General features: G+C 41.7%; 1 protein-coding gene across 1 annotated transcript in view; it reads right to left on the bottom strand.

Annotated features, from left to right (window-relative positions):
• Window positions 1-12997, bottom strand: part of SASH1 (SAM and SH3 domain containing 1) — a 98696-nt gene extending 85699 nt beyond the window's left edge. The window contains exon 1 of the mRNA XM_008936129.1: window positions 12875-12997. Within this exon, the coding sequence (XP_008934377.1) occupies window positions 12875-12919 (45 nt within the window). The 5' untranslated portion in view covers window positions 12920-12997. The remainder of the gene's footprint in view (window positions 1-12874) is intronic.
• Window positions 12998-13466: the final 469 nt, after the last annotated feature.

Below are 13466 nucleotides of genomic sequence, written 5' to 3'. Positions count from 1 at the left end.
TCTTTCTAACAATCCCCTGCCAGTGGGATGGGGGGGCAGGAGCTTGGGGGGAACATAACCAGGACAGCTGACCTGAACTGGCCAAAGGGACATTCCATACCATAAGAAGTCAGCTCAACTATAAAGCTGGTACAAAGTGGGGGAGGGAGCTACTCCTTGGTCCTCCAGAGCAACTGCTAAGCATTTTGGAGCCCTTCTTCCCAGGAAGGGGACAGACATCACCTGGGGATGGGAAGTAGAGAAGAAACCTTTGGAGTTTTTACTTCACTTCCACACAAGGCATTGTTTGGTTTTGCTTTCCACTAAACTGCCTTTGTTTTTACCCACAACGGGTTTGTCTCCATGAATTATTCTTCCACCTCTTGCTCTGCAGAGTAGGGAGAGGAAAAGGGGGAGGGTGATAAAGTGGCTTGGTGGGCATCTGATGTTCAGCCAAGGTTAACACATGTCCTGGTTCCGTGTAAAAAGGGGTTCAGGGCAGGACCCACACGGAACAGAACTATGTACTCGCCTCTCCCCCACCCCCGAGAGAGAGAGAGAGAGACACTTTTTAAAAAAATGAAGTATATTGTTCAACAAGGAACAGAAAACGAAAAAGGGGGGTAAGGAAAATAATATATATAAAGATCAGGGGAATAATACAAAAGATAAAATATACAAAACCCTTCAGAAATGGTTCCAGGGTCCCACGGAGTGAAAGGAGAACTTTCCTCTCTGAGCTCCAAGGCAGGAGTGAAACAAAAAACCACTCCCTGCCTCTTATCAGAGTGTGTGTGGGAAGGGGAGGGAATACAATGGTTTCACCCCCACCCGGGGTCCTCCCAGTTGCTGGAAGGGCACGCCCCCCTTCCAAGCCTCAAACCACAACAACACACCACACTACTACAGTATCCTGATCAATATGGACAGTTCAGGGCTCACATAAGCAAAAATCTCTTGCTGCTTTGTGCCATTTTTTTTCCTTTGCAGCCAGAGAACATCACCTGTTTTTCTTTACTCCAGCTTAGTTTTCCAGTGACCAACTCACTGAACTTTCTAGCATTTCACTCCCCACTCTTGTAAGTAAGCAATGACCAAATTCCCTTCCTTCCTCTTCTTGCACCTGACAAACACAGTGAGAGGGTTCCAGCTCCTGGGCACCTGCACCAGACTCTTGGATTCTTTGTTCCTCCCTCACTACCCCAAAGCTGAGGCTCTTTCCTTCAACACTCATCACCTCCTGTGCCTGAAAAGTCTAAGGATCCCAGAAAAACCTACAAGAGTCGAAAAATTGAGCTGGAAGTTCTAAAGTGGATGTCCAATTGCCAAAATTTATGTTCACCTTTCTCTCCTCTTTAATCCTTTTGGACCAAAAATTTGGCAGAGAAAAATTCATGGCTACTTAGCTTCTGTAATAACTGATTACTTTAGCCAAACTGTAAAACACTGAAAAGAATGTAATTTTTTTTTCTACGTGTTTTTAACAATATCTATTCCATGTCCTAACGACCCCTTGTCATTCAGTTATGGAAAACTTGGGATACTTCATATCTCCTCTGTGGTATCAAAGACAAGTCTAAGAGTTGATGCAAATCACGGTGTTTTTCCATTTCCGCTGTTTGAATATTTTGAAGAACATCAACATTTCTTCACAAATCAGGATGATGGCTACAAGACATCTATATATTTCAGAAGCAGAAGTGTAAGTTTACAGGTACCACCTGCAATTCTATAGCCACAACAAAACTAATCTATTAAGGCTAAACATAACTCAGTTCAAAAGAGGAAAATCAAAAAAGGTTACCAAGTCCCTAGAAATGCTCATCCAGCCTAGTGCAAAGCTAAGTTCTAGTCTTGCTGTTAATTTGGGAGACTATTCATAAATAAGGAGAACAAGGGAAATAATTTGCCTGCTTTTGTCTCTCCTACAAACAGAAAGTTATCCAAACTAGTTGCGTATTCAAAATGAGAAACCAAAAAAAATAAACTTGAATTTTGCTAGAGGGTCAGCAGCTTGGCTCCTTTTTAGAGTTCCATTCTGATGGGAAGTAACCAAAACACAAAAAAAAAAAACCAAAAACCAAAAAAAAACCAAAACCAAAACCAAAAACAAACAGTAAAAAGGAAGCAAGAGACCATTAAGCTGAGATTCATATTCCAAATCCATTGCTAATAAAGTTGTTGAAACCTCTTTAAAATATTTTAATTATTTAACCAGCAAGTGAAGTAGAAAAGATTCACTAACTTTGTGGAGAAGATGCCCACCTGGAAGATGAGACACCAGTACTCCCATTGGTACACCAGGAACTGTTTATATGTGCAAATAGGGCTGATCAACAGATAAGGTTAAGACAAGTACGGAATATTAAATTGCAGAGCACTCTACTTCAAGATAGGAGATAAAGAGTTCAAGTTTCCTCAGGCAGAGGAGAGAACCAAACTTTGGCTTTCTACACTGCTGGATCAAACCACTGCCTCCTACTACTTTGCACACTGTGCCCTTCATTTCTCATACGTTCTCACAGGTGTTCAAAATGAAATATTTAGTTTGAGGCTTAATGAAATATCATTTTTTTCAACCATCAGCAGCTGACATTATGCCAGGGAAACTAACGCATTGTTGAAGACATGAGAGCCTGCTCCAGACTGAAGTAACACAGCTCTGATATACATATGTCAGCATTTGTATAAACATTGTCCCTGCCATACATAAGACAATTACGTAAAGTAGAGGCAGGATGGCAGGAATAAGAGATGATTGGCAGTGAGCTACTGACCAGCAGAGCTAAACTCTCCATCAGACCTCCATCCTCAAAAATACGACAGTTCTCTGAAGGATGCTAGATCAGGAACGCTGTATAGTCTGGCACAATTTTAAGATATATCTGACTTGTTTTTTCAAGTGAGATCTAGTGGACTGGACTTTAGGCTTGAGCTGCAGGTCACCTAGATTGTCACTCGCTGCCCAAGCACTGCTTAATCAGCTCTTGTGGCCAGTATTACAGCTACACTGGGGTAGACCCAGACTAAAGCCATTGTCTGTTATTACATTGTCCTGAACTTGCTATAAACTTCATGCTACTTTGTTGCAAATTTAGTTACAGAGCAGGAACTGGGGAATTACGCAGGCAAATCCCAGCAGCAGCTGTATCTCAGGGAGGCAAGGCCTGAACAGGGATAACTACTAAAACTACCAACCTCAAAGGACACATCAAAGACTAATAAAAGTTTTTAAAGGTTTTGAGGGTGGAAAGTGATACACAAGGGAGAAATAAAACTATTTTGTGACCTTCTATGTAGACTAGCAACTGAAGGCTCCAATTATGTGGCTTTCAACAGTTAACTGCCTGAACCTAATAAAGCTACTCTGATGACTGACTTCCTTTTTCTCATTTTCATGACTTGTACCTCCCATATGCTGCAAAACTTTAAAATCTCTCTCCTGTCAAAATGGACTTAAACTATGGCTTAACCTTCACTTGGATATGAGAATGAGGAGAAACCTGAACTGGTCTGTGGGTGCATCAAGACAGAAAGATGACTGTAGCCTGAAACATGTGCCCCTTGGAGGTGAAGTGAGATGGAATTCTCTCAAATACTGTGTAATTTGTCAGCCTAGTTTGTCTTAAAGGAAGCTTCCAAATTCTTATTTTTCTTTTGCTAGATTTTTTATCTTCCTAATTTATCTAGATAGCTTGTGGATAAAGCCTTATACAATGAAAAGCTTGTCTGTTTTTCCACAGCTATACCCACTGATTTAGTAAGACGTTATTCCTGCAAACACTGCTGCCTTTACATCCTTAAATAAGCCTCGGTACAGAACCATACTGTCACTATTTTCACATGGAGCCTAAACTAAATTATTATAACTGTAGTCTTATCAGGAACTCCAGCTGCAACAGGCAAAAGCCACAGACAAACAAAAAATTACTAGTAAGTGTTTTGCAAGGAACTTATGAATTCCGAATTTTGCTAATCATTTCAAGTCTTTCTTCTTTAATTATTTTTCAATCCATGACTGATTTTTTTTTCATCATGCCCAGCAACAAAAGAAATTAATCCCTCTGATAAGGTACTGAAATTGAATCCTTTTGCAAAATACTACCCATTCATTTTGATATGTCTGTTTTGACAGGATTATTGCCTTCCCCAACTCAATTGCCTTGGACAGCCAAAAAAGACTTAGAGTCAAGGAAAATCTAAATGCAGAAATCCCAAATTACTTTGTTCCCTTATGTAAGATACAGCTGTAAGATAAACTGTTGGGGAAAACTTACAAATATAAATCAAGTGAGATATGACATATAGGAGTCAGGAATAGGGTTTTCAGCTGATATCCATTCCTTTGCCTTATTTTGTGGAAAACAGATTTATCAATCACCAAAGAAATCACATATCTTCAAACTGCTTGAATTCTTCAAACACAAAATTCACAGCCCATCTTGTTAGAAATGGAGCATTTCTCTGTATGCTTCAAGCATCAGTGCTGAAACAGGAAACCTACAGAACAGTGAGAGAAGATAAAGCATGGAAAGATCAAAAGACAGTAGCTGTGCAGCATCAGAACCTACATCACGGAGAGCAGGGCCAGGCTGACTAAAATCAGAAAGGAACCAAGCCCTTCAAATTCACAGATGGAGGCCTGCCTTCCTCTGGGCATCTTTGCTGGAGAGCATCCTTCTGCTGTGGAGAAACACACATCCCAAAGCACACCCAGAAGCGCTCAAATGCTCCTGAGGTATTTCTCATTCTAAACACAATGTGCTCTTGATTTGTTCTTGATTAAGACCTGTTTGTTTTCCCTGATGACCTGCAAGGCTGTTAAGGTTCTTACAAGCCTGGTTTTTGAATACTCGACTAATTTCAAGACTAGTGCAACAATTAGTTGACACCTGAAGTTGCTGTCAGGTGTCTTCGGTAAACATAGATGGACTGAAGAGCAGTGGTTAGGGAATGGAAGGAGAGTATATAGAGTCTTCCTGGGGTACCAGGCTGAAGCTATACAAGGACAAAGAGGTGTAATCTAAATAAAGATATTACACTTTCTAGGTTCATTCTTCTGTTGGTTTATCTGCTATCACGTTACAAAAGTCTGACATTTCTGACTCAGCCAGATATCTTGGAATTCTTCTAGTAGTATATGAATGGCAAGCTGGGCTGCATGCCACAGAAACTGTTCACCATAGAGTCTGGGTGATTTGAGGCAAGGTGTTTTGTGGTTTTTGTTGTTGTTGTTTGTTTTGGTTTTGGTTTTTTTTTTTGTTTGGTTGGGGTTTTTTTTTGGGGGGGAGGGACAGGCTGGTGGTGGTTTGTTTTTTGTTGGATGGTTTTGGTTTTCCTGTGTCTCCTGTCTCCCTGCCACAAGATGCACCTTCTGAAATGACAATGTAATTTGCTTATTTTTTAACAATGGTATTCTTTGTAATGAAATTTACCTAATGATCGCGATACCATAATGCTGTACATTTACATTTTTGTCATCATTTTTAAATTCAGAGGGAAGAAAAAACAAAAAAAAACCCAAAAAAAACACAAAACACAACAAAAAACAAACCTCAAATACACAAAGGGAGCTGAAGTTAGTCAGCCAATTCTCCCCTCCCCCCAGAGTCCTCAGGCTCCGATGAGATTAAATCACAGAGTTAATACAAATCTAGTCTGTCAGCTCCAGCAGATACACACTGCTTCTAGGATAAAAGAACAGAACAGTAAGAATATATTCAACTGATCTTAGGTTCAAAGTAAAAGTCCTGCCAAATGTAAAGGGACAGGAAAATCACTACAGATGCTCCTAAAAGATTAAGAATAGCTAGAAAACATTTATAATGCTAAGGAAAATTACTCCCCTCCATAGTTACCAGTCAGGCTACCAGAAGTGAGTTACCTTTCCTACTTATAAATATTGTTTTATTCCTAAAAGTATTACCAGTTCAAAAATAACAACTACCTGTGACAACCTGTTCTTCCCATAACACTGACATTGCCAAAAATACACACATTTTTAGAAGAAGTGTTAAATTGAAGATCCTGCTCCAAAAAGCAAAGACCCTCTGGAAGTACAAAAGGATGATAAAGTCACCCAAACCATCATAGCTGTACTGTCTGCTGAGTCTCCAGCCTATAAACTCTGCCTATAAATAGGCAGATTTTGCTTAAAGAATTATTCATAAATGGGCTTCCAACACAAACAGTGGTGAGACTGCTGGAGATCATAGCTTACAGAAAGTTGAGAGATTTTTACTCAGTCTGCTAGTATTAAGTAGACTAAGAACTGTTTAAGAATGGTATTCATTTTGCTGTGTATGGAACAAGCCTTGCTTTATTTTCCTGCTTAATGCCAGCTCTGTATTCAAATGCCTTTGCTGTCTTGGTGTGTAATACATGAGACACTAAAAATAGCCAGTCTGTCCCAGAATTTCCATTGTGTCTATCTCTGAAAAGCTCCGTTAATGATGACAAAAAATACTATAAATTTAACTTATGAAGATAAAGCCTAAAATGTTGAGAGACTCAGGCTGTACACACAGTATATCTCTAGTATATATTTTCCTAAGTAAATCTACTTTATGAACCTCATATTCAGGCCTTCTATTTCAAGTTATACTGGAGAAAAAAAAAAAATAGTAATCCTTGAAAGTCTGTGTCTTATACTGCTACTTTTTCTTTTGTGTGTCTGCCTGATAAGGTCTGGAAACTCTCCAAAACTTACGAAATCTTATCTGTGTGTTCTCCAGCTTTTTTTTTTTTTTTTTGTGCTGTAGATACCTTTTTAATCCAACTCAGATGTTGTTTATACTTTGGAGGGCCTCTTGCAGCCAGCAAGACAAAACAAAACAGTGGGATCCTCTCCAGCAAGATATAGAGGTATCCTCTCAGGACAAAGGTAAAAGTAGCTAGCTGCATTTGCAAAGCAGAGCTGATCATTTCATGGCAAGGAATAAACAGTCTATTTTAGGATCCTGAGATTTTCATGTATGTAAGATGCAAAGAACAGTGGATGTGGATAGAGCCAGCTGTAGAGCAGGCACAGGCAGACTCCACAAAGATGTTTAGCATCCTAATTCCTGCTTCAATGGCTAACTCCCATGGAGATTTCTTAAATATACATCAGTCGCTGATTGTAACAGTTCTAGGTCTCCTTCAGTGAAGGCTGACTAGTTTCTCAAGTAGTCTTATGATACTGCCAACCAGCAGTACTTTATCAGCCAAATACACCCCTAAGAAGGTTAAATCTGAGTTACTCTGTCACTCAAATTACTAATTACTTTTGCCACTTTTCCTCCACTCTGCCTTGCTGGACACATACCATTTATATGTGATGATAGTATCTAGATGGCCAACTCCATTTGTAATTGAACAACTCGTTGCTGAACATCTTTCAAAACTATGCACATCCAAAACTTTGGAGAACTACATACATGTTGGGCAGCAAGGCAAGAAACTTATGTTGGTTTTACGTTGATTTCTATTTTGTTACTTCGCATGTGTAAATGTGCGGGTACTGTACAAACACACAGGATTAGGCAAGTAGATTTGTCAAAAACATGCACTGTGCTTTATCACCATGCATATAGAGAGATTCTGAACACTTCTGCTTTTACACATCAAAATGAATTAAATGCATGGGGGTGTAAAAAACACACAACGAGCTTGTGTGCCCTCTAGCTTTCCAGTGGCATTTGTTTTAAATTTATGTAATTTGCAAGTCAAAAGACTAATGCAACTCCTCAGTGCCACAACCATAGCTGTCACAGTCCATCAGAAAACCTCAAGCTGTTCTTTGACTTCAAGATCATCAGCTACAATACGGACCTTGGCAACAGCAGTTAGCTGGCCACTGTCAGTGATGGATGAGACAACGGAATGCAGTTTGCTCTTTCACAGCTCTATCAATGCCATCCTGTCCTGCTGACAGGCAAGGCAAACCTGGTTTTGTCAGTGAGCCAGGCAGATATGATCCCAAAGACACAGAGGAAGCAATACAAGCAGTAACAAAGTGCCATCCTCACAGAGTCACTTTTCTGGCCATAACTGCATTTTAGCAGATGTCCGGCTCAATATTACCAGTGATACATCCATTATGGGCCTGAAAATCCACTGTATCTGCTCTGACTACAGTTTTTCCTCAGCCAAAAAAACACATGGTGCACAGGAATAGGCCAAATGCTAGGAAATGTGGGCAACTCCCATGCTGTTCACAAACATTAATGTCCAAACCCAAGCACACTCTCCATTACAAAAACAGAGGCAAAATTCCAAATGCAAAAAAGCAGTTATCATGGTTAGGGACTACTAACAATCCTTGACGACACCACCATTTGGAAAATTACTCTGTACCCAGCTCCATCTGCAGCTACTGTTTTGTTACAAGATATGCTGCTCTCCCTAACAATTTTACCATGGGATTTTTTTTTTTTTTTTTAAATTCAAGCCAGAGCAGCATATCTAGACTGAAATGGCCAGGTTGGAGAGATGATTAGAAAGTACAATATACAATCAAGATATCAACACTTACTCCCAAACAGCATAAAATGATTTCAAAGTGTACAGAAGCAGCAATAAACAGTTCATATTTCTGTCCTTCCAGTGGACTCGCTACAAAGGGCAAACTGGGCGAGCCGGCACCAAATGTGTTCCTGGCAAAGCTCTGCCAGCTCAGGCACTTCTTTGTTCTTATGCTGTTCCTCCCGAGCAGCCTCTCTGCACAACTTCTACAGGATGCCTCAGCCCCTGGGGCGACCCATTCTTTGCCTTTGTTCAGAGCATTCAGTTAAAGCAGCTCCAAACTCAACTTTGGCCTTTCATGTTTCTGCTCCATGTTTATCACTCATACTGGATTTCAGAGGAAGGCATCAGAACTGCCATCCAGAAATCAAGCTGCAGTCTCCCAGCTGCATCACAGCTGCTGATTGCCTGATTTTTCACGATTATGAAATCTGAAGATGTATCCCAACACATTCTGCTTTATGAAACTTTTAGCATACCAGCTCTGTAGCTCTGAGATAGCTGTCAACAAAGAGTCTCCCCCATGCTCCCTTTATTCTACATTTAGACCTGACCTCAGTGCAAGAGTTGGGTTTATCTTATGGTACACCCTACTTACAATTCAGTAACCTTCACTCCAGCAAAACCCTGGAAATGTGCACGAGCACTACCTTAGCATCATCTCTTCTCTGTTCTAGCACATTGCTAAAGAGAGCGAGAAGGCCATGGGGAAGAGCAGAAGTACTTCCCACCTCCAGCTCTGGCATAACTCCACTGCTGGAAAGAGAGGGGATATAGACAGCATTGTCCCTCCTCACCCTGCTAGGTGCGAAATGCACGGCAGAGTAAAGCCAGGCTGGACTAACAGCCCAATAATATTAGTGCATAATAATTTGGGGGCTGCATATATTTGCTACCTGGTGCATATATTTTGCTATCCTAGCACATCTGGGATACACTATGAAGCTGGCATTTGCCCCAGCATTACTCCCCATTCAATATTCCAGCACCTCTGCAAATATATTACCTTCCCTCATGTTGTAAAGAGAGAAAAAGCATTACAACAAATAAGTGACACTTCTGTCTTTCACATTAGTACTTCAGTCACTTTGGTAGCTCAGCTGTCTAAACCAACTCCTGTTTCTACAGCAGGTTTTAAGCAGGCATACCACCCTATGGCACTGAAAACACACTCTAGTCAACATGGCCATTTCCTGCTCCCTGTGTACCTCGGTCAAGCCCACCCACTTCATAACAAGAGCAAGTTTCAGCTGCAGTCAGCGCTGCTGTGGATGCTGCTGTTGTGGGAGTGAGCTAATACCTATAGCCTCGTGTGTTACCAGCAGAATGGCTATGTGATGTCCAGAAACTGTATTATACTGGTGACAGACGTAGCAAAAATTGAGCACTGATTTCATTTTCAACTGCAATATCTCCTCTCTGACCTGACAGTTCAAGAAGTCATCACTGGATGACTAGAGTAAGCAAACTCAATATGAGAGCCACTGAAGAGGAATCTCCAGGACATCTTTCACAGAGCCACTTTCCCTCACTACAGCTCCTCTCGAGCAGGATGAGCTAGAGAATCACTCGCTGGTCTGTCTTGGGTTAGCTCCCATCTATTTAAACCAGTGTGAAGCTCTGCACCTTTGATGTGAGTTAATTAAGCTCACATGGCTTTCACCAGCCCAGCTTCGGAAATGAAGGGAGCCAAATTAGGCCCATCTGTCTAAATGGAAGGGAGTCCTCTCCTGCCATAAGGTACACTTCATTACCCAGCACAGGAGCTGCCTTCCAGGAGCAACAGGGAAGGGGGTTTCATTGCTGCCAACAGCTACTCAGAACACCAGGCACACCGAGTGTGGGGGTTTACACAAGGACCACAATTCTGTGCCATCATCTTTGCACAGAAGCGTCAAGGGTCTGCCTACAAAGGGATTTCCTGCAATAACCTTTTGTTTAATGCTTGGAACTTCTTGGCAGCAACAGATCCGCAAAATGTATTTGATTTTTTTAAATTTAAAAATAAAAAAGGAACTAGCAAACTTCATCAGGGCAGAGGGGATGACTGTCTCTGCCTTGATCCTCCAACAGTTCATTGTGTAACTGAAGTTTGTAGTCTATTTAAGCTCTGGAAGCATCTCCAGTTGCTAGATTTGAATCCCAAGAAGAAAGAGAGTAGCCTTAAGTAATCCACATCATCCAGTACAGCTGCTAGAGAAAGGCTGCAAACTGCTCCCGGCTGCTAGTCCGTGCTAGGATCTGGGGAGGCAAAGGTAGGCGACACGTATACAACTTCAGCTCCCAAATTTGCCCTAAAAGACTTGATCCTGTAGAGGAACCGCAGAGCTGTGGTCAGATCGCATGCTAGTTCTGCCACAGTGCTGTGTCTCAGTAGAGGTCCCAGCCATGCTTTGGTTATGAGTTTCTGTGTGCATTATACAGAAGTGACCAGCACAGGAAGTGTTGCTAAGTAAGTGACAAAAAAAAAATTCCTTCAGTAACCCATTTTCTGTGAGACAAGAGTTGAAGGAGATATCTGTAAGTCTGTACATAAAAATATGCAATACTGTGGGGAAACACAAACTTAACACTGAAGACCTAACAAAGCAGACCTAAAAGCTTTTTTTTCTCTGTCACAGAAGATCTTTATGAATGTTACGAAAACTAACACAGAAGTTTACACTGAAAAAAGCACATTAATCAGTAATACAGATATACACACCCACTCTAGTGACAAACATTTACTAATGTTACAGGACAGTAAGGAAACCGTCCAACAAGTGAAAACACATTATACTTTCGTGATAGGCCTCCTAAGAAGTTCCTTCTTAAACTTAACAAAAATGATGTATGGAGATGACCTGCATATAGATTAGTTTCAGCTAAAGAGGGACTCCCCAGGGAGTCTATGCAACTGAATGGATTAAAAACTGGCTAGCTGAGTGTGAAGAGTAGTGTTTAACGTGCCATACTTAGAGGCCAGTTACAAGCAGAGTAGTGCAGAGGCCTATCCTGTTAGATATCTGTGGAGGAAATAGAAGGCACCCCCATCAAGGCAATGGATGATGCCCACTTCAGGTTGCAGTCAATATGCTTGAGGGCAGGGCCACCATTCAGAGTGGCCTGGCAGGAACTGTGTGAAATTCAACTCAGACAAATTCAAAGTCCTCCTTCTGAGGAAGAGCAAGTCCATGCATCAGCATAGGCTGGGGACTGATTTGCCTGGACCAGCCTGCTTTTCAGAAAAGGCCTGGGGGACGGCAGGCTTAGCATAAGCCAGCAGCATGCCCAGGCAGCAGTGACACACAGCAGCATCCCACACTGTGTTAACAGCAGTGTAGCCAGGAGATCAAGGGAGACAATTCTTCCTATTCCCCTGGCACTTGTCAGGCCACTCTTCAACCACCACGTCTGGCTCTGCAGTCCTACATACTAGGCAGGCACTGATAAACTTGACTAAGTCCAGGGGAGGGCCATCAAAGTGCTCAAGGACTTGAGCGCTTGTCCTGCAAGAAAAGCAGGGAGATTCAGCTTGGAGAAAATACAGCTTCAAGGAGATTGACTGGCAGCCCACTGGTACCTACAGGGTGGTTATCAAAAAGAGGAAGCCTAGTTCTTCACAGTGGTGCACGGAATAAGAATAAAAAACAACAGGTATAAATTGCCATGGGGATCACCTCATAGAATATCAGGAACAAAGAAAAGTTCATTACAAAGAGTACAACAGGTTGCTCAGAGAGGCGACAAAACCTCCATCCTTGGAGGTCTTCAAACTAAGAGAAAGCCGTGAGCAACCTGGTTTAAATTAGGTGCTGACACTGCTGTGAGCCAAAGGTTGGATTAGAGACCTCCTGAAGTCCCTTCCAGCCTGAGGGACTCAGTGACTCAATGTACCCCAGGTTCTGTAATGCATAATAATGGAAAAGGTTCATAAAATTGAAGGTTGCTTACATATGGGAGCATGAAACCTGAACTTGCACCTTGGAGTTCTGAGCAGCAGTACTTTAACAGCTTGTACAGTGCAACTAAAAAACAGCACGCAGTTTGGTTGTGCTCTCACTGGGAGAATCTTGGTGCAAGGAAAATATGCTTTCATCAGACACTGTCTTGCCTCCAAGTGTTGAGGTTTGCAAGCAAATGTGTGCAAGCCAAAAGTATTCTAATTAAAGAACTAAGAAATGCAGACTTCAAAGCTTAATGAATCACAACAAACACCTAAAAAAAAACCCAAAAAAATAATTCTGCTAATTTCCAAGTGCTTAATTGAGTTGGCTGAAACGTCTGTGTGTGTGAACACAAACACATATAGTTATTTCCCTGGGCAGAACTCTTCAAGCTGAACACTGGTTCTTTATCTAGGGCATGAAGAAGAATCATTTGTTAAAAAAGTCACGACTTTGCTACATACCATGTCAAGGTCTTGGGAAACCCTCCGTTTGCGCAGCTCTTCCATCCTCTCACATACATCCGTGAAGCAGGTGTTATAGTAGTCTGCATACTGCTGTGCCAGGTCATCAATGTTTCCCAGTGACCCATCCTATGGTGGAGACAAAGAAAAGAGGATAATCCGTTTTAAAATTCTGATTTAAAGGTAACGCCACAACTCTGAGGGAGACCTTCTCCCTGCAGCACATCTAGCACACAGCTCTTGGGTCATCTTCTCAATCCCTCGCCCTGAGTACATTAACACACAAGAGCAGTTGGGAACTGCAGTACCATGGTAGCTCCCCAAAAACAGGTGGGACCTTGCTAATTCTTACACAGAAAGAGAAGACCAGGACAGCAACGCACAGCAGTGGAACAACACATCCCCAGGCACTATCTGCCTCAATTCCCTCTCACCAACATATTCATATTCCATCAGGTTTTCCCAATCAGCTACTCACTCATCCAATAACCAGTCATTAGGCACGTTCCACTGACCTGATTCAGGTCAGAGTAGCCCTGCTTCCCTTGACAATGACTAACAGCAATTGAAAACATTACACTTCTTGCTTATA

The sequence above is a fragment of the Merops nubicus genome, unplaced genomic scaffold, assembly GCF_000691845.1.
Source record: "Merops nubicus isolate BGI_N331 unplaced genomic scaffold, ASM69184v1 scaffold8212, whole genome shotgun sequence".
Classification (NCBI taxonomy): domain Eukaryota; kingdom Metazoa; phylum Chordata; class Aves; order Coraciiformes; family Meropidae; genus Merops; species Merops nubicus.
This window is presented reverse-complemented; position numbering and strand designations above follow the sequence as displayed.